The sequence below is a fragment of the Nothoprocta perdicaria genome, unplaced genomic scaffold (assembly GCF_003342845.1).
Source record: "Nothoprocta perdicaria isolate Ctin4 unplaced genomic scaffold, notPer1 scaffold_44, whole genome shotgun sequence".
NCBI lineage: Eukaryota > Metazoa > Chordata > Aves > Tinamiformes > Tinamidae > Nothoprocta > Nothoprocta perdicaria.
The window spans coordinates 1,940,365-1,959,943 of NW_020455688.1; the positions used below are offsets into that span (position 1 = coordinate 1,940,365).

Below are 19,579 nucleotides of genomic sequence, written 5' to 3' on the forward strand. Positions count from 1 at the left end.
AAAAATGAAGTGATAACAATAATTGCCATTGGTTTGTGTCGTAATGTGGCCAGGTGATCTCACCTTTCTCACCTCCTCATTCCTCCTCGTGTTTGCTCCTGCTTTGGTATCACCCTGACCCCATTCCAAGGGGATTGCAGACTCTTTGGGTAAGAGCTGCATCTTGCTGCACATCTGTGCAGTGCCTTGAGACTTGGTGGTACTTCAGAGCAACACCGCAAGATAAATACAGGACTATTAAACTAGGAGGGAAGAATATTGACTATATAGATAAGTATAATAAAATGTAGACTATAAACCATAGAAAAATACAGTTTATAGAGGATAGTCACATCTCCCAACTGGTGCTTTATGAGCCTCAATAATCCTGCTTTTGCTCTTTTTTTTTTTCCTTAGCAAGTCCGTTCTGTCACTGCACTGGTCAGCCTGATGGCCCTTGTCCGCATGTGTCTCAGCTTAGGCTTGTCTTTCGCAGAAAAACCCTTGCTGCTCTCCCACAGTTGTAACCAAACTGAAAAGAAGAAACTGAGGGGGGAAATGAGGAAAAGCACCACGTCTGGTGTATGTGTGTGTGTTGTAACAGGGAYCATCATCTGGCCTGGAAGCATCAGCAGGACTAAGCTCAATGCTGAACAGTTCCACTTACTGACTCAGAGGTGCCAAGGGTTGCAGAGCCCTTGTAGATTAAAACAGACACAGGAGTAGTTGTAGTTAGTTAGAATTAAAGCCTAGCCTCGTTAGAAGGAGGATTGAGGGCACTCCTGACTGTGGATATGTTAGAATAATGTTTAAAAGGGCTTATGAAATTTGCTTGGATTTTGCAAACAGATGGTAGATCAACTTTTAAGTCTGCTTTCTCTGATGTATTTAGTAATGAACTCCGTGTGCCTTAGTGTTGGAGGGAGATCTGATATGATTCAGACTTTGAGTTTAGTAGTTATCTGGCTTAAAAATATTCTAATACGGTGTGTTCATAACTAAGGGAATTGGTAGAATATTCCTCGGTTCCTTCCTTGACTTAAAATTCAGATTTTATTATAGCTGTACATRCACCTATTTAACATGCTGCATTATACTAGTCATAGTACTAAGGAAGAATATAACTATCCTTGCAGATATTTACCATACAACTACCTGTATAATTCTTCATAAATCCTACACTTAGTAGTAGGAAAATGCACCACTTAATTCTCCTCTTAGTCTGTTAACCCTTCAGCTAATTTCAGTTGAATTATGTCTTGGGCTTCAGTAGAAGTCCATAGGAAATTTGACAGCAAAGGCTTGATACAGGTACATTAAACCTCTAAACCACTCATTACTAAGAATAACTCAATATCTTTTTAAGTGAAATTAAATATTATGGATTCTAACCATTCACTACATACTACATGTTGARTGTTTTAACAATTGCTTTCACATTTTTAGGTCATTACCAATCAGAGCTCATTTCCAGCAGCTGCTGAGGAAGCAATCACAACTGCCTTAAAGGTAATTGAACATCCATCTATCTGCCCTAGGTTTAGAGCTGAAGTTGTTGTGTTTTGTTTTTTGACTCGCTTAAAATGGGCACTTCAGCTGTGTTAATTTGCCTGATGCTATTTTGTATCAGTACAGTCTTTATGCCAAGAGTTACATTAATTTCAAATATGCAGCTATGTATTTATTGCACGTGCCAAGTCACTGCTTAACTGCTTGCACTAAAAGCTATTCTTAAAATGGTTGGAAGCAAAATAATGAAAATAGGATTATTTTTGACATCTCCCTTCTTCCTTCCCTGTAACCCCCAACCCAAAGTGTGATCTCTGTGCTGCTTGGTGCTTTATTTTTTTCCTGGGGGCCTTGGTGGGGCTGCGGATGACAGCTCTGCCCTGCACCCTGCTGAGCCCTTGCCGGACTGGCCRTGCACGGAGCAGGGAAGAGCAGCTCACGTCTCCCTGGGGAGTGAGGGCTGAACAGAGCCTGTTCACACCACAACCTGTGTGTTTACAGACCAGGAATGTCAGCTTGTCCTGCACCTTTTCAGATGAAAGCTTCACTGGTTTCAACAGCCTTATTTCTATGCTTTACTGATACAATCGAGGGGAGATAAGTGTTATTTTGGGCTTTTGCCTTCTATGAAGCAATTTGTAATAGTCTAATAAATCCCACTGTTGAGAAGAAAAGGCAGCTGTGTGTAATGAACGGCTGATCCTTTATCAAGATATTTTTAAGGTGGCAAAATGCAAATGCTTCCTGTTGCTTTGTCCTTATTTCTGTCTCTCTTTTTCTTATTCCGGTTTAGGCAATCCACGATCTGATGGGCAGYGCTGTTCAGCCGTTGCTGAACTCTGTAGGAGATTCAGTGGAAGCTATTATCATCACTATGCACCAGGAAGATTTTTCTGGGTAACTAGCACTATTTTTTACATTTACCATCGCCTTAGTATGACACCCCCATAAACATAATGAATTGTTATTGCCACRATGTCCTTGCAGCAAGAGCCCTTATTTGCTGGAGGAAGGTACTGTAAGGTGGTCAATTAGCACGGGTAGCAGAATGAGACCTCCCTTCTGAAACAGATTGCTCTAATCAGGTTGCACCAGTTTTCCCTTTAAAAATGAAGTTTTTCATTTTAAAAAGAAATGAAAACCAAGCAGGCTGCTTTTGTGCTTAAAAAAATCTCTCCTCTGTTTTGAAAACTTTTTAAAATTATATTTTTTTATTTTGGGGGAGGAAAGTCCTGAGTGTTGTCAATACTTGCTGGTTTTCAAGATAAAGTGTATAACTTTAGATGCAAAAATGCCTATTTTTTTTCCTGAAGTATTTCTGAATATGAAATGGTTCAAAAATATGTTTATTGAAAGCTAAGATTTATTACATTATGCTGTTTTTTTTCTGTAAAATTTTAGATTAAAATTTCCGGCATTGTTTGTCTACAAAAATCTTCAGTCTTAGCCATACTGACTCTTTATTCTTGACTATTTTATAGTCTGGGCTGTACTTGAATCTCTCTGCCCAAGCATTAGTTTGGCTGGTACCTCTATTCTGACATTGCATGTATCATGAGATGTCCAGTGGATGCAGATTTGGTCACTCGATATCACTTATCTCCTGCTTGGAAATGCACTAAAAATATATTTTCAGAGATRTTTTTTATTTTCCTTTTAACTTTTTTAAAGACAATTTTAGCATCTCTGTCTTTTTCTGTTGCAGGGATTAGCAAAACACCTCCGTAGATGGGTGTCCTCATTCCAGCCAAGAGCTAAAGTTCTTTTAGATACTCTTCATGGTCAAGCCCCTGAATTGGGAGAGCTCTCTTGGCTATGATTCAGAGAGACAAGTGATTATTTCTGCCTTTCTATAGCTTCTGTGCTGCTTCTGTGCTAATTAGATTGATTTTCTAATCCTGGGCTTGGAGCAATGTAGGAAACTAATTCTGTGCAGAGAAGGCATTTGGATTAGGCTAAACTAGTAACCCCGTGACACGTGCTTGTATTTTGTGATCCATTATTAGAGTTTTAAATCAACAGTCAGGACATTTAAATCTGAGGCTGGAGTTGAGCTTTAGGCTCCAGGCTGATGGAGGGTCTACGTGTTGGGTGGGAATGGATGATTAAAAAAAAAAAAAAATTGACTACACGTTTGACTACAATTTCAGATGTATTTAGACTCTCTGTTCTCAGCAAAAATTTGAGACTCTATAATTCATGCCACTAAAGGGAAATTACTTCCTGGGCTAGGAAAAACAAAAAATAAACAAAAAAAGACTTCAATAATTTTTGGTTGGGTTTTAAAGATGAATTTAGCTGCCCTTGTTTTTTTTTGCTTTCCTTCTTGGCAGGTCGTTACCAAGCTCGGGCAAACCAGATGTCCCTTGTTCTCTGTACATGAAAGAGCTGCAGGGTTTTATAGCACGAGTCATGAGCGACTACTTCAGACACTTTGAGTGTTTTGACTTTGTCTTTGACAACACGGAAGCCATGGCTCGAAGAGCCATTGAACTCTTCATTCGCCACGCCAGCCTCATCAGGCCCCTCGGGGAAGGCGGGAAGATGCGGCTCGCAGCGGATTTTGCCCAGGTACCTCCACTACTCAAAGGTATCCATCAGTTCCCCCATCAGAATTGAAGCAGGCAGCTGTAGAAACTGGTGCCTTCTACGTGCATTGGGTAGGGACTTCAGCTGTGACAGCCAGTTGAAGAGGGAGATATTAGGACACTTTCTTTTGGGACATTTTCTTTTGGATTCAGCTCTTGCGAGAACCAAGCCCAGCTCATTCAGTTTTTCATCCCTCATAGCACTACCACATTTTTAAAGCAGACTAATCCATGCAGTAGCCTCACGACATATTCCTGAGTAATTTTTTTATTCATGTATTCCAAACTAGCAAACCAGTTTTTAACCATAAAAATTGAGGGGAATTTTCCTTCAGTGGGAAGGTAGTGGCATAAAATAGGAAAGAAGAGTTGACTTCTCCTCTGAGACGAATATAGATTTTTTTTGTGATTTTTGTTGCAATACTAAAGTAAGTAGTATAAATTTGGGAAATATCTGTACCTAATTCTGCAGTACAGAGCATCTGATCTGAGCAGCTATTATTATAATACTAAAAATATCTCTCATTTATCTTTTTAAACACATATTTTTCTCTCTTTGACATGGATTGCCTTTTATGAGGGTATGTTTTCATCTCCGTGGGGGGGGATTAGCATGCTCTTCCCCATTGTATAGCTTCTGAATGGACACCTGCATGAAGGTAGGTTTTCTGGTTTCTCTTCTTTTTTATCAGGGAAGAAAAGAAATCGGGGTAACGTTACAGTCACTGGTTTTGAATTCTTTTTTTTGTCTCCAGCCTTCAGCTATTGCTGCTTATGGGTGGCTGCCTTGTGTTTTTCTCCYCTTTTTGCTGCATCATATTCCTGACTTTAAAAAGTGGACTTGAATACAAGGACTAGCAGGGGCCCCATGCGCTCACTTCTCCATTCTTCCCGTGTCTTTGAGTATCTCTGCCCAGAGCTCCTTCAGGTGTCACAGGTTGCACACAGGGTTTATTGTCCATAATGTCCTAGTCATCTCTTGCTCAAAATGATAGAAAATAGGCTGAAATCTTTTGTAGGAGAGGGCTGCTTTGTATCCATCTTGGGGAGGTGGCGTGAATCTTTCCCTCCCCCMAAAAATGACCGTTTTGAAGAATTGGTCCAGGATGCCAACTGCCCAGTAACCACGTTGGGGAGGATGTTGCTGCTCAGGAGAAGCCAGGAGCCCTGAGCACCTTCTCTGGATGTCCAGGTTGGTTTGTGGCTGTATTGAACAGGCATCAGGGCATTTCCTTGCTGCCGTTTGCACGGTGTGCCAAGGGAATGGCTGCATCCCTCTCCAGAGAAGGGCCTGTTGCTGCTGCCCGGGCACAGATATTTAGCCACACCTCTCGTCTGGTGGGAAGGATGGACTTTTCCTAGGGGCTGTAAACTCTKGAGTATAGAGTGTTCCAGGCCCAGGAGGGTACCACAGTTTTGGAGTAAAACCAAGCCTGAAGGCAAGGATCTGCCTGGAAAGACACTGTGTGTGTAGGAGGAGGTTTGTTTTTATGGATTCCTGCTTAAAATTGTCTTTTTGTGATTTCAAACTCCTCTTGCTGTTTTGTGGTTACTTGCAAGAAGATCTGTGCAGATCTACCTAGAAGCTTTGGTCAGCTTGAGATCCCACCACAGGGAGGTCTGCAGTGAGTCTGATAACTCTGGGTTGCACCAGAGTTTAGATAGCTCATTAAATGGAGCTTAACACTTGTTTTTGTCAGGGCACCCAGAAAAACATGGTTCTTTCTCAACAGAAAAGCTTTGGCCAAGGGTTAGATTTAAACATTTTTTCACTACAAACATTTTTCACTAATAAGGTACCTCTAAAYTTAAGATTACTTGAAAAGATTACTTTTCAACTTGTTGTTCAAGGTTCCTGGACCCCTTGTTTTCTTATTTTTCAGGTTGCCCTAATTGAGTATTCATTCATTGTGATCCTGCGTGTGCAGGGGGGTTGGACTAGATGACCTCTGAGGTCCCTTCCAACCTTAAGCATTCTGTGATTCTATGATTTAAGTAATACCACGCTTCACTTTTGAATTCAGTACCAAGCAGAGAGAAAAAAGTGTTGTGCTAGAGACAAGCAAGCCCTTCTGAGTGGTGCTTTTTCAACACTTTTGCTTCCAAGGGAGTACTGGTTGTGCTCTAGAGGGTCTTTTGACTTGCTGCTATTCAGGAGTTGTTAGAGCACCTGTGTTTAGGCATCATGTTGTGGCATCTGTGGTGCAGAATTCAGACCTTCATTATGCCTGATGGAATTGCTAGAAGAGGCAGCAAGGAGTGAAAGGAGTACATGATCAGCTGAGAGATTTATTTAGAAGGGGGATGAAAATGGATAGCCTATTAGTTAAGTTTCTAAGCATATGTGGGAAAACAGTCATTTATTAATAGCAAATACAAATCACAACTACATTGAACTCAACTAATCTAGAACCTGCAAGGACTTAGTAACCCTTCTGCTTCGTGGCAGAAAGGCACTTTGTGTTTTCCCATCGTTTCATAGTATATGTGTGTGTTTGCAGTGACACTGAAAGTGGGAGCCTCTGCCAAGAACCCCATGTCGTGTCGTGACATGATTACTCTCAGCTATTGTCAGTTCAACTGTATTTATTGATCCTGTTTGGTTTTATRGTGTTATATGTATATAGCTTCATATATTTCTTACCTAGATGTGTTTCTSTCTGCTAGTTAGCATATGGACAAGATTTAGTTTCCTGACTCAACATGTGGCATAAAAAAAAGCAAGAGTATTAGCAGGCATTTTGGCTTTTAAAGACCTAAATAGATTTGGTCTTTTCTTAAAACATGACCACGCAGATATAAAAGCTTTTCTTATCATTTTCCAAAAAAAAAAAAAAAAAAAAAATCTCCTTTATAGATTCTCACAGTGGAAGTGAAAGGAGCAGTGTGCTTTAAACACAGTTGCAGTCATAAGGATGAAAACTGCTGAACTGAAAACGTACTTAATGTTTAATGCCACCTATCTTAGCTGAAGGAGGAAATTATTTTCTGGCGTGCAGTATTTTGAAGGYATTACACAGCTGAAAGATTTACTTAAACATCACCATTTTGGAACTGCTGCATGGTGAAKAAATCAAATTCCACATCCCTTCAAGGCCAGCTTTTTTCTTATAATAATTCAGAGCTCTTCRAGTCCTTCACTTGTTAAAGCATTCTCCCTTGGTGAATGGCTCAGAAAAAAAAGCATTTTGAGTTAACATTTAAAACTTAAGATTCATCATAGCCAGGAGGACATATAATTGCTACAAAATTTAATGTTAAGATTTTCCAACTGAAAAAATAGCCTTTTAGTGATGAGAGAGCTTGAAAACGCTACAATGGGCACTAAACAATGACTTCCCTATGGATTTTTTTCAATGCACTCTTCAGGATATATGCATTATCTGTACCTAGAGTGTGTATTAACTTCACCCTTGGGTTGCTGAACATAATCCGATTAGAGAAGTCAGCCATGTGATGTATTTTTTGTACAGGAGGGCTGGCCAGTGAACAGTTCAACAAATAATTGCCCAAGTAGCCATGGGCTATGAGAGGGTCATATGAGAAGAAAAGTAATAAAGCCTTTTTAGGCTTAAAGAGCAAGAATCATTGAGAAGAGACTTTTATATATATAAAGTTATATATAAAAGTTGGGCAAGAGCTTGTCATTATAGTCTCTGAAGCACAGCAAAATAACATGAATAAATCATGAAAAAGCAATGGGCTTTGAACAAAGTTAGAAGATATGAGGCACGGTCATCAGGYTCCTCCATACTAGCTGCCCCTTTCTTTGTGACAGCTACATGCAATTYCTTCTGCTGAATTTCTGACTCGATTTAACCTAGCCCTGTGACTTCTGGAATGTGCAGTTTGGGGAGAGAAACGTGGAAAGGCCACCAGAAATGCCACTCATCCTTCCATCTGAAAAGGCCGTAGGAGGTGGCTGGGGGAAAGGCCTCGCACGCGCGAGGAGCAGCCCCCAGCCCTGCAGTGCTCTGGTCAGGGTGGCGGTGGAGCGGGGACACGGCGTGTGACCCCACGAGTGACAGGGCCTCGGCTGTGTCACGGAACGAGTGGTGGCAGGGGCGAGTGACAAAATGCACTTCACTCGTATGAAAGAAATAACAACAGGATTTATTAATATGGACAATGATTTCAAAAGATTCTATGGCAAGGTCGCTTATTATTCACTGCATGGAGGCTCAAGATAATACACAATTATCTTGGGATACCCTCCCGTTGGGTCACGAGGTTCAGATTGGACCCCCTTGCTCTCCAGGCTCCTTCTGAGAGGAGTCTGGCTGTGGCTGGATCCAATCCTAGTCCCAGACCTGGTCAGTCGTTTATGACTAGGGGTTCTTGTGCACAGTTACAAAGTAAAGTTAAAGAGAGCATAGATATTTAAGATAAGATATTTACTTACCACAAATCTGTYGTGGAAAGGGGGAGTCTCTCAACCTCGAGGAGAAACCTTGAGAGGCGTCCCTGCTCAAGGGGAGATCCTGATGTGCATCCCGCTGCCATGCCAGGAGAGCTCAAGGGGCTCTTGGGCTGTCCGCATGTTTATAGGATAAGAAATGACTTATAGTCATTCTTTCATTTCAGAGGCCCGTTGGCTAGTGTATTAGCCATATCTCCCCTTTCGGATGCARCCTTCAGGACTGTTATGTTGAGTCTAAGTGGGAGAAGAAATCAGAATGGTGGCGCCTACCAGGATTAGATAAATCGCTGGTGGTTAGCAACTGAACAGGGCTGCGTGTAAGGCGCAGGTCAGGTTGAGCTGGGAAAGGAGCATATCCATCCCAGGCTGGTGGCAGGTAATGCCGCCACAAAGCGCTGCGAGTTCCGCTCCCCGCACRGCTCCCGCTCCTTCAAAATGGCAGCTGCTCCGAGCGCGAGGGCTCCGCCCRCGCGGCCGCCTCGCCGTGTGGCGCCCGGCGCCATCATCACAACGAGGGCGGCCGCCGCCCCTCACGGCCCCCCAAGGGCTCCAGCTGAACGAAGTAACAGCCTAAGTCCAGGGGACAGAAACCTCCTTGGGTAGCCCTCAAATTCTGGTTGTGAACGGAGAGATTGGGTTAGAACACGGAGCCGCTAGTGCTGGAAATTGAACATAAAAAAAGTTTCTGTGGTTTATGTACATTTTTACCACATTGCTTTTCACTCATTCCCACTCTTTGTGAGTCAATTCTGGATGGTATAGTATGCTGCAAAGCTTAAAAACAATTTTTTTTCCCCTTTGGCAGCTAGTACTTCACGAATCAACCATCTGCTGCCATTAAATTTATCCAGTTCTAGCAATAGTAATAATTTCCTAGAGTTGAAGTAAAAGAATATTCTGAAGTAAATTGTACTCTTCAGTATTTAAGGCCAAAAAATGTTGATTTATGGAAACTGCTAAGTGTGTTCCAGAGAGATCATTTAATTTTGTTTTAATAAATAATCTAGTAAGCTGTAGAAACAGTGAAGCTTCACTTATGTCTCATTACGTCATACTATATTTCAGGAGAGGAAGGATCATTTAAAACTTAAGGCAAATTATATTTTGTTGGGCTGGGATCTCTTTCTCCCCAGGAGCTCCGTGTGCTCCACGCGGCTCTGTTTTCAAGTCAGAAATGGCAGTTTGTTGCCTATCAGCAAATTGTCTCAACACCTCAAAGAATTWTCTTCTCTCTAGTCCTCCTTCACAGTGATGAGCCCAGGGCTCCCACCCGAGCTGGGACACCTGCTCCCATGGGATACCAGTTCCTTCCAGCTGCCACTAGCCAATGCTGACACCTGAAAGAAGCTCTGGAGAAATCAGAGTCTTGTTCCCATTTGTTTTTCAGAGCTCTTTACAGGTTGGGRTCTCCTGCACAGACCAGGAGAGGGGACCTTGACCTCAGGCTCTGAGCAGACCCAGGGCRGGGATCCCACCCAGCTGCCAAAGCAGGATCAGTTCTAGAGGGGCAGGAAGGAGATGGGGCAGGAGGGGRCCTGGCTGTTGCCAGACCTAGAACATTAATCTGAAAACTGAAGAAAAGAGAGCTTCTTATCTCTGCTTCCTGTTTTGTTTATTCACTTTCTATTCCTATGGGTTTCTACCTAATGTAAAATGCAGGTAGATATCAAGTGTCTGCAAGTGCTTAATGTGAGACGTGTCCTCCGAGGTTTCTGAGATCCAGGGAGAAGCTTTGCAGTGTCTGTGAGGTAGCTCCATATGCTCTTCCCTCYGTCACCTCTTGGGGTGCTTTCCTCCCCTCTTTGCCTATAGAGACCTACRTTGGCACCCTGGATTCCCCAGCTTGGATGACAGGCCATGCAGATGGGGATGTTTTGGGTGCGATTCACCTGACCTGCTTTAGACGCCCACCTTCAGAAAGGAGTTACTGCCCTCCAGAAGTGTCCTCCCCACTGAGTGAGAGAGACCCRGGCACTAGTTCAGAGGGAGTTGCTGACAGAGGGATGAGATGACTTCTAGCAGGAGGAGCTAAAGGCAGGAGCCTCAAGTGTAAAGCCCCGAGTTGGCGTTAGTTACTGCTTGGCTTTCTTCTRCTTTTAGACCAAGCGTGACAGCCAGATTTGCCACGCGGTGGTTGTTCATGATCACAGTGATGGGCACCGTGGCAGCACGTGAGCAGCCACCTGAGCAGAAGAGCAGCACCGAAGACCTGGCTCCACAGGTCTTCTTCGTATTGCTGACGCTTTGAACTCGTTCAGCAACGCTGTTTAAACGGGAAGCTGGTGCTCTGGTGGTTTTGATCTGGTTACTTATTTTAGCTTTGATCGTTGGAAACTTAGCTTAATTACGCCTTGTGCGGAAATCAAAGTCTGAGTAGTCCTTTAAGCCTGTGATTTTTAAAAAAGAGACATGCAGAATAAAGTTTGCGACCCTCTTTTGTTGACTGACACTTCAGGAATGCAAAAAAGAGGTAATTCATTTCTGGAGGAAAAGACTTTGCCACGTTCCTTGTACATATTGTACGTTCTTGTACATATTAACTGGCATTTTGCCATGTGATGGTACTGAGAGGGTTCCAGCCAGGATCCACAAGTGTAATGATTCTYTCTTACCCTATACATCTTCCCTGGTAATGAAGAATCAGTGAGGAACTCATGACTGGAATTGAGCCTTGAGTGAATGCTATAAACCTGTGCAGAGTCTAGCTCCTGTTCAGAAAGGCAGTTGAGCTCCAGAATGCTAAAAAAGAGGGAAAAAAAAAAAAGTGCTAAAAAATGTTTGTTTCTAAAGATGGCTTATGTGACTCAGAGCCCTAACAGGGAACAGACAGTTGAGTAAGAAAATGAAGCTCTTGCAGATGCTCTTTTTACTGTCGTTCYATATGACCCTATGGCAGTTGGGTCCTGACTGTCTTCTAATCTGCGTAGGTTTTATGCCCCAGCGTTTGTGACTAAATATTAAAGAAAAGAAATATTAAGAAAAAAACATATATTTTAACCTTGTCCTCCCCTAAAGGAGGGGTGAAGCTGGTGTGTCTTGCAGCTGCTTTGACAGTGTGTTGGAGAAGCACGTCTAGTTTTGCTTTCTTGCCAGTCTGAGACCAGGGTTGGGGTTATTAACATAAATGCTTCATCACTAACAACATAAACCTGCCAAGATACRCAAAGCATCAGCCTCAGAAAGCTGCTGAGACCCTTCTGTGGTTGCTCATGGACAGCAGCTATTGCTGGTCCTGCAGTGAGCAGCGTGTCAGCCAGGAATAGAACCTGCGTCCTGGCTTGGGCAGTGCCAGGTGAAAGAGCTTCCTGTCCCAAAAGCAGCCACTGGTTGTAAGTTGATGACTTAACCTTCAAGTTCAAATTATTAGTAAAGAGAAACTATTTATATTCTCTATTTTAGATGTTGGGACAGGCTAATTGAAGTTCAATGTTTTGCACTTACAGATGGAGTTAGCGGTTGCTCCGCTCTGCCGGCGAGTGTCTGACCTGGGAAAATCTTACAGGCTGCTGAGGTCGTTCAGGTGAGGAGCAGCCACAGCTTCTCTAGCAGGTCGTAGTGTGGCCAAGCTGTGTTTCAGAACTAATTTACTACCTTTTGCTAGCTCCAAATGAAAGCTTTTTTGCAAAAACATCCACATGCAGGTGAGAAACAGATTCAAGGATTCAAGCCCTTTCTTCTGTTTTTTTTTTTTTTTTTTTTTTTTTTTTTTTTTTTTTTCTGTAGTTTAACATCCTTATTTGTGCATAGGTTGGCCAAATTGTACCTCCTTGTGTTGCTCTCAGTATGTTACTTCTACTACTCAGCAGTGGTCACTGAAGTAGTAGAAGCACTAGAAGAGTTATGARAATGTTTTCATTAAGATATATGACTTACCATCCTGTGTTGCTTAATTAAAGAACTACTGTAATTTTTTACAGTCCAAACCTACTGCAAAGCTAAGATGCAGGGTGATGGGGAAAAAAGAGATAATTGCATCCTAGCACACTGTTGCCCCTCTGTAGGTGTTACTCTAATGCACAAGATAAGTGTTTCCCTTCTCTCACAAGGGTTTTGTTACATTTTTCCAGGCCGCTGCTGTTCCAGACCAGTGAGCATATTGCCAACAGCCCAGCTCTGGGAGAGGTTATTCCATTCAGCATCATTCTGCAGTTCTTATTCACAAGAGCACCGCCAGAGCTAAAATCACCCTTCCAGGTAACGGGATCAACCCATCCTTGCTTCCTCGTGTCCTAAGGAGAGGTGAACACTGTTGTTTGCCCTAGTTATTTTATTTAAAATATTGTCCGGCYGCATATTAGATATGACTTGGTGACTTTTTGTTGTAGCAGTGGTGTTACAGTCATTGATTTTGTATTTAAATTAATAGCAGGAAAATGAGTGAAACAGTCTCTCGATCTTTAATATTTTTTTTTTGTTTGGTTCAGAGGGGAGGTGGCAGCTCTCATTCTAGCCTGCAAACTACCTGGATCCTGCTCACTTCGGATGTAAAAATCCATATTCAAAGCACTGTCTGAATTAACTGAAATRCTGGTGTCAGATCTCACTTCTGAGCTCCCGAGTAACTTACAGAGCTATACCTGTTAATTGTCTAATTCCTTTCCTGATCCTGCGTAACTGCAGTGTTGAAGGAGCCTCATATGGCCTTCATTTGTTTCATTTCTGTTTCTGAAATAGGTATGTGTGTCCTTTCTGACGTTTATGGGTAACTGGTGTTTGTGTTTCTGTGTACCAGAGGGCTGAGTGGTCCATTGCCCGCTACTCCCAGTGGCTGGATGATCATCCGTCYGAAAAAGACAGGCTCGCTCTTATACGGTAAAAATCTTGGGTCTTTCTTGTGAGTGTCTGACAGCAGAGCAGTCATTTACCAGGGGACCATGACTGGTCTTGAGAATTTGAGATATGCACTATAGGAGCACTATGCTGTAGGAGATGTACCATAAATATACCCTTATTTGCCRTAAATGTACCATAAAAATACCCTTTTCACACTTGTGGGTTGCAAAACAGGAGAACTCAACTAACTCTCACCTTCCCTCCAAAACCACTAACCCTCCTGTGCCTTTTGGAAGATGCTCCTAGTCTTGCTTCAAAAGAAGCAAACTACACACAAGGATGGTTTGGATTTTGCTGTATTTTAGCAGACTGCCCCTTTCAACCCTGAAAAAGTCAAGGMTACAGCCATCTTGCCTTAGGAAAGAGAGGCATGGAAAGCTTAAACAATGACAGCGTAGGTAGGAACCTGAAAGTGGAAGATCCTTGTTTGTGAGCTCTGTAATGTTGCTCGTTCTTCAGGAAATCAGCTCCAGGAACTTGGTTTGTCTTGTCTAGGTGGCTTTGTAAGTATCTATTATTTATTTTGTGTCTTCAATGCTAGGAAAAAGTACAAAGGTTTTGCTCCTTCCCCCCTCCCCCCCTTCAAAACAAGCTGATTTTTAAAATATATGGGGACAGAAATGCTGTATAAACGTTACTCCTCCAGGAGGAGGATCCTGTAGGTTCCTGGCCTAGGTGGTCTTTAGCTCTGAGCTTTCCTTCCTCCTGCATGTCCTGCCCTGCCCGGGTGTCCCGCATCAGGCTGCACGGTGGGAGACGCTCCCATGCGGAGCCCTCGCGGACTCAGTCTGGCCCGGGAGCAGCTGTGCCAAACTGAACAAGCTCAAATCAAGCTCTTAAGCTGACTCCTAAACTCCAGCCAGTGGTGGTTGTGCTTGAGAGAACCCACTGTTACCTGTGTGCACATTTATGGCAGGATCTGAAATCCACAGTCAGCAGGGGTCTGCTGTAAATATTTATAGTTCTGGAAGCTGGTAACACCCTATAGTCCAGTGTGGCTGGGCTATAAGAGCCCGGTAAAAGAAAATGTTAGTTCATCATCACTGTGGCCAGGTAAGATTTAGTTCCAACRAAGAAATTTACTTCCAACAAAGCCTGGCTTGAGCCACAAGGGCCTTGCCCATTGCTCTGTATTTAGCTATTACCATGGTGTAGGATAAGGATTAGCCCTTGGCTAATCCTTGCCAAGCAGGAGCSGGCCCAGCTAGCAGGGTGGTTGGTAAAGCCAAGGGCTAATCCGTATCCTTCACCATGTGAGTGTGTTAAACTCACCCATTCCAGCTCTGAAAACCTGGCCCAGGGCAGGGCTCCTTCTCAGAGAGTGCCGGGCCCCTGAGCAAGGTCTTTTTGGCTTTAAAGTTTCCAGTAATGGGTTAAATAGGCTGGTGTCAGACAGATGCACCTGCAGCCTTGAATTACACTCCTGCATTCTTGGCCTTGAGTTCCGCAGCACAACCAGACTTTTATCAGAACACTGGAGAAAACTCTGGGCCTCAGCTGCCCCCTCACCAGTAGCGGCCTTGGGATCGGGATGTGTTTTGGGAGCCCCTGGCAGCACGAGGAGCTGCGAGGGCCCCGAGTCCTGCACAGGAGCTGAGCGGAGGCCGATCCGGGGCCATCCAGGTCAGGAGGAGCCTGGGAACCGATCCAGGGCTGTCCAGGTCAGGGGGAGCCTGGGAACCGATCCTGGCGCCCTCCAGGTCAGGCGGAGCCTGGGAGCTGATCCCAGCGCCCTCCAGATTAAGGAGAGCCCAGGGGTTGATCCCAGCACCATCCAGATGAGGGAGAGCCCGGGAGTGCCTGAGCGTTGCCGCCTGCACATCAGGTGGTTGGTGGGAGTCATCCTCAACGGGAGGCACTGCAAATCCTGTAAGAACCAAATCACACACGCCGTTTTCTTTTTTTTTTTTTTTTTTAACCATAGCTATAGATCTCCATGGGTTGAAATAACATTTTAAAAAAGAGCTTGCTGTGTCTTATATAATCAGCTTGTCCTGATTTCCAAGAAAGCTCATGTTTTTGCTCAAGCAAGTGATGTAATTTAATAAGTGCTTTAAAATCCTTTTCCTTATGTGGGAGGGCATCTTAAACTTAGATTTTTTTTTTCTTTTTGCTTCTTATGGCATTTTTAATGAAGCATTAATATATGCAGAACATCCCACCAACCCTCTTCCCATAGCTCTCTTTTACAAACAATATTTGTAATGTATACCATAGCTTGCCTTTTAAAATAGAAACAGATTGCTGAACAGGTTTTCTGTCCTTTATTAGACTGGAAGATGCCGAATTTAGGGCATTATTTAGTCTGATCCCCTCAAGGGTGTGTTTGGTATCTTACATAAACAGGGTTTCTCCCCTCTTCGTAAATACCAGTAATAAAACTAAAAATGACATCTTTCTGTGTGGTAGCAGCTGTGGTCTCTTCTGCGCTGGAGACCTGATGCTGCCGAGTTCCCCGCGACGCTGTTGGCTCCTTCCTCAGCGCTGAAGGTGCTGGTGCTTTTACAGGGTCCGCTGCAGGGTGTCGCTGTGTGTTTGTTTTCCTGATAGACAGCTTCAGTGGCGAAGCGACGCGTCAGCGCTGAGCCCGTCGGGGCTGGGGAGCTCAGGAGGCAGGTTGAGCCGGGACTGGAAAAGCCTACAAAAAGCTCTGTGTTTCGGGGCTCGCGGTGCTGTTGAACAAGTTCCTCGTAGCCCTGCGGAGCCGCTGGGAGAGGCTGCCCAGGTCGGTCCCGCTTCGGAGCGGCCAAGTGCCCTCCCAAATGCGGCGCTGAGATGAGCTCCACGCTGTGCTCGTTGGTGCCGCCGCGCAGCCCGGCGCCCCTCCAGCCCCTGGGTGCCCCCGGGGCTGGTGCCATGGGCAGCACCCCAGGCCCGCGGCCTTCCCGCTCCCGTCGCCTCCGGCAGGGATTTCTGTGGCCGCAGGAGGTGCCCGGGCGGCTCCCCGATGTCCGGGGGGACGCAGGGCAGGTGACCCCCTCCACCCCCCCAGGCGGCTGCTCCGGGAGGCTCCGGGGGCTCTCCCGCCTCCGGATGCTTCTCTGCAACTCACTCCTTCCTCTGGCTCCGCAGCTCCCATCAGTTGTTCCCACCGGGCTTACAGTGAAATCCCCACTGCTGGGAGGCGTTGTGGGATTTATGAAATATCGTTCAAAAATTGAAGGCTGACAAGTCAGAGGAACCTGACAGAAATGTGAGGTTTGGTGAAGGCAGCGGCTCCCCCTGCCTTTATCGTGGGTTTGACTTGAGCAAAACTCTTACTGGCTTCAAAGCACCAAACTCTTATTGCTTGTGGTTTCTTGTAGAGCTGCTACTTTGCATTTTAACAATTACTGTTACTTGTAGCGAAGATGCAAACATGGGAAAATAGCGAAAGGATTTAGTCCTGGAGAACTGAGAAGGCTTTTGTTGTGATCAGCTAATGCAGAACGGGATAGGGGCTGTTTTAGGAAAGTGAGACTCCTCACAGCAGTAGCAGAGGAGCAGTAACCACTGGCTGTCTTGAGGGGAAAATAGAGATGTAGCTACGACCTTGCCAGGCTGCTGATGGTGGGGTTGGGGTCTGTCCCTGCAAAATGAAGGGAGTAAAATGAGAGGAAAAGAGAAAGCGCCGCRGGAGGCGCTGGGCGGGAAGGACCCGCTCCTGTCGTCGCAGGGCAGGGACGTGGCTGGTGTCTCGTTGCACAGCTCCTCTCAGCTGCTTCTTGAGCCCCGTGGTTATGGCACTGCCWGTAATGAGGTTGGTTTTGCTGTTAGATTCTGCTGAGATGGAGAGAAAGACAAACAAAAGAAGGCTGGAAAAACGAAAGAAGGTGACTAGCAGCACCGCTAGTGTCAGCCCGGCTGGGTCCTAGTGCTTAGTGGCCGAGTGACCAACAGCTTCTGAGGCCCTCGTTCCATGAGCCCTGGCTCAGTCCGTGCTGGTGGGAACCCTGGTCTTGGAGCTGCTGTCAGGACTAAGCTTCTCCCTTTGATCCGGAGATTGCCGTCTCCCTTTCCAAGGGCTATGAGGTAATCAGGAGCTGGAAAGGGAGAGCAGTGTTCCTGTCAGGACAGCGATGCCAGCCCACAGCATCACCAAAAGGGGTCCCAGTTCTGGAAGTTAAGCAGGTCAGAGTGTTTCTCCATTTTCAGCTTTGATGATGTCTAAAAGCTGTCTGTGAGCAACAAATTTTGAGGAAAAGACAGGGGCAGGGGTGAGCRGGAGAGAATCTGCAAGGGGAGGGATGGACAATTACGTGAAGGAAATAATTGTCACAGGCATTTCTCAGCTACCTCTAATATCAGGGACCATTCTCTGTAGAAGGTGACTGAGCTCTTAACATGTTTAGTGGCTCCTGCTGACCTGCCTCTCTGCATGGAAACGTGGCACAAATCTGACTCTCCCCCGGTGCCCCCTTTGCTTTGACCCAGCCGTGAGTGCCCCCATCTCAGGCTGCCRTGGGGGCCCCGCGTGGGCCCCTCATCGCTGCAAGAGGCCCGTCCCTTCCTGCGCTTGCTCTTCCCTACCTTCCTTTCCTGGTCTCCGGATGGTTACAGCCCACCCGAGGCCATGGATGCTGCTGCTGCTGCTGCTGCCAGCACCCGGAGCGCTCTGGGGTACAGGGAGCAGTTTGCTCACGCTGCAGTGAGCAGTTTTTCCCTCCGTAACCGGGTGCTGTTCCCCACAGGAGCAGCTCAGACCTGCTGGGCTCGGCACGCACCTCTCCGCCAAGCTAAGTGCGAGGTTAGGGCTGCAGGAGCACCTCCCAGCAGTCATTAAATGAACTTTGCTGGCGGCTTTTGGCCTGTGTCGGACTGGGTGGGTTTAGTTTTCCTCGAGGCAGCTCAGACCCCGTTACTCCGGGGTATTGCAGTGGGTGCTGAGCCTGCCCCTGCCTGGCCAGGGCCGTGGCTCCGCGGTTGGGGTCCCGGCGCTGCCTGTTCCAGGCCGGCCGCGGGGCTGCGCCTGCAGCTTCGCACACCGCGACGGCGGCCGGGGCTGCAGCTGGTGCCGCTCGCCCKGCGGCACCACCCGCCCGTGCGGCAGCGCCAGGGCCCTCCGGGGCCTGCGGCCGCTCTCACACAATCCCAGAGTGGTGGAGGCTGGAAGGGAGCCCTAGAGCTCATCCAGTCCAAGCCCCTGCTCCAGCAGGGACACCCAGAGCACGGGGCACAGGGCGGCATCCAGGCRCCTTTGGAAGATCTCCAGAGAAGGAGACTCCACAGCCTCCCTGGGCAGCCTGKGCCAGGGCTCGGGCACCCTCACACCAAACAAGTTCTTCCTCACACGCAGATCCTGAGCGGCCCCGCTGTTCTGTGAGCAGCACCAAGGAAAAGTGACCTGAACAAGGGGATTTTAGCAAAATCCCCCTCCCGATCATTGTATCTGTTATAGGAAGAGCAGAMAAAAAGGAGGTGAGAGGGACAAAGGGTGAAAGAATCAATTAAATTACTAGACCATACTAAACTATGGCAAAACTAACATGGCCTAATTAATAAAATATTAATTGAAAATTTGAACAGTTTAGCATTTACAAGGGAGTTGGCTTTTTCTCTTTTTTTTTTTTTGGGGGGGGGTGTATGTATCTATAAATGAAAACAACAGTCCTATTTACTGGACATGTTGGATAAAATAAGTGGCCCTGTCCTATGGGCAAGTTAGTTATTTTGTAGCCCCCCCCCCCCCCAAGCTTTGACATTTCCACATTTATGTAACTCATACATACTTACTACTTRTATATGTGATCCTCTAACAGCAGCACAGCAGGGATGCACAAACACACAGCGAGTTTCTCATGGTCCAGAACAGGCTTTCCCAAAGGAGAGAGGTTCAAAGGACTCTGCATCACCTGAAGGCCTCTCTCCAGTTCCCCAGTGTCCCAGATTTCCTTCCCAAGTCGCACTCTCGGTGGCGGCAGCAGCTGGAGTCTATTCTTTCCCTTCCTAAAGGTTACCAGCACAGCACTGTGCCCGCGTCTGTGCGTCAGAGCTGTCATTTCAAGCCATCTGCAACGCGCTGCTGCTGATTACTTAAATGTTAACTTGTTCACTCCTCAAAACATGCAGGAAAGGAGGGCGAGAGCACGGAACAATTATGTAGCTCCTTGCAAAGGCTTCCTTCCCTGCTCCCCTCAGATTCCCCACGGGGTGCGTTTCAGCGCGGCAGGCAGTTTCAGTGCTGTCTGTGTGTGTGTGTGTCCGTGTGCAGGGGCGCGCTGGAGGCCTACGTGCAGTCGGTGCGAAGCCGCGACGCGAAGGAGTTTGCGCC

General features: G+C 45.9%; 1 protein-coding gene across 1 annotated transcript in view; it reads left to right on the forward strand.

Annotated features, from left to right (window-relative positions):
* Window positions 1-19,579, forward strand: part of COG5 (component of oligomeric golgi complex 5) — a 171,260-nt gene that overhangs the window by 149,981 nt on the left and 1,700 nt on the right. Inside the window, exons 16-22 of the mRNA XM_026046366.1 lie at window positions 1,426-1,488; window positions 2,282-2,385; window positions 3,822-4,059; window positions 11,940-12,016; window positions 12,564-12,690; window positions 13,229-13,308; window positions 19,520-19,576. Of these exons, the coding sequence (XP_025902151.1) occupies window positions 1,426-1,488; window positions 2,282-2,385; window positions 3,822-4,059; window positions 11,940-12,016; window positions 12,564-12,690; window positions 13,229-13,308; window positions 19,520-19,576 (746 nt within the window). The remainder of the gene's footprint in view (window positions 1-1,425; window positions 1,489-2,281; window positions 2,386-3,821; window positions 4,060-11,939; window positions 12,017-12,563; window positions 12,691-13,228; window positions 13,309-19,519; window positions 19,577-19,579) is intronic.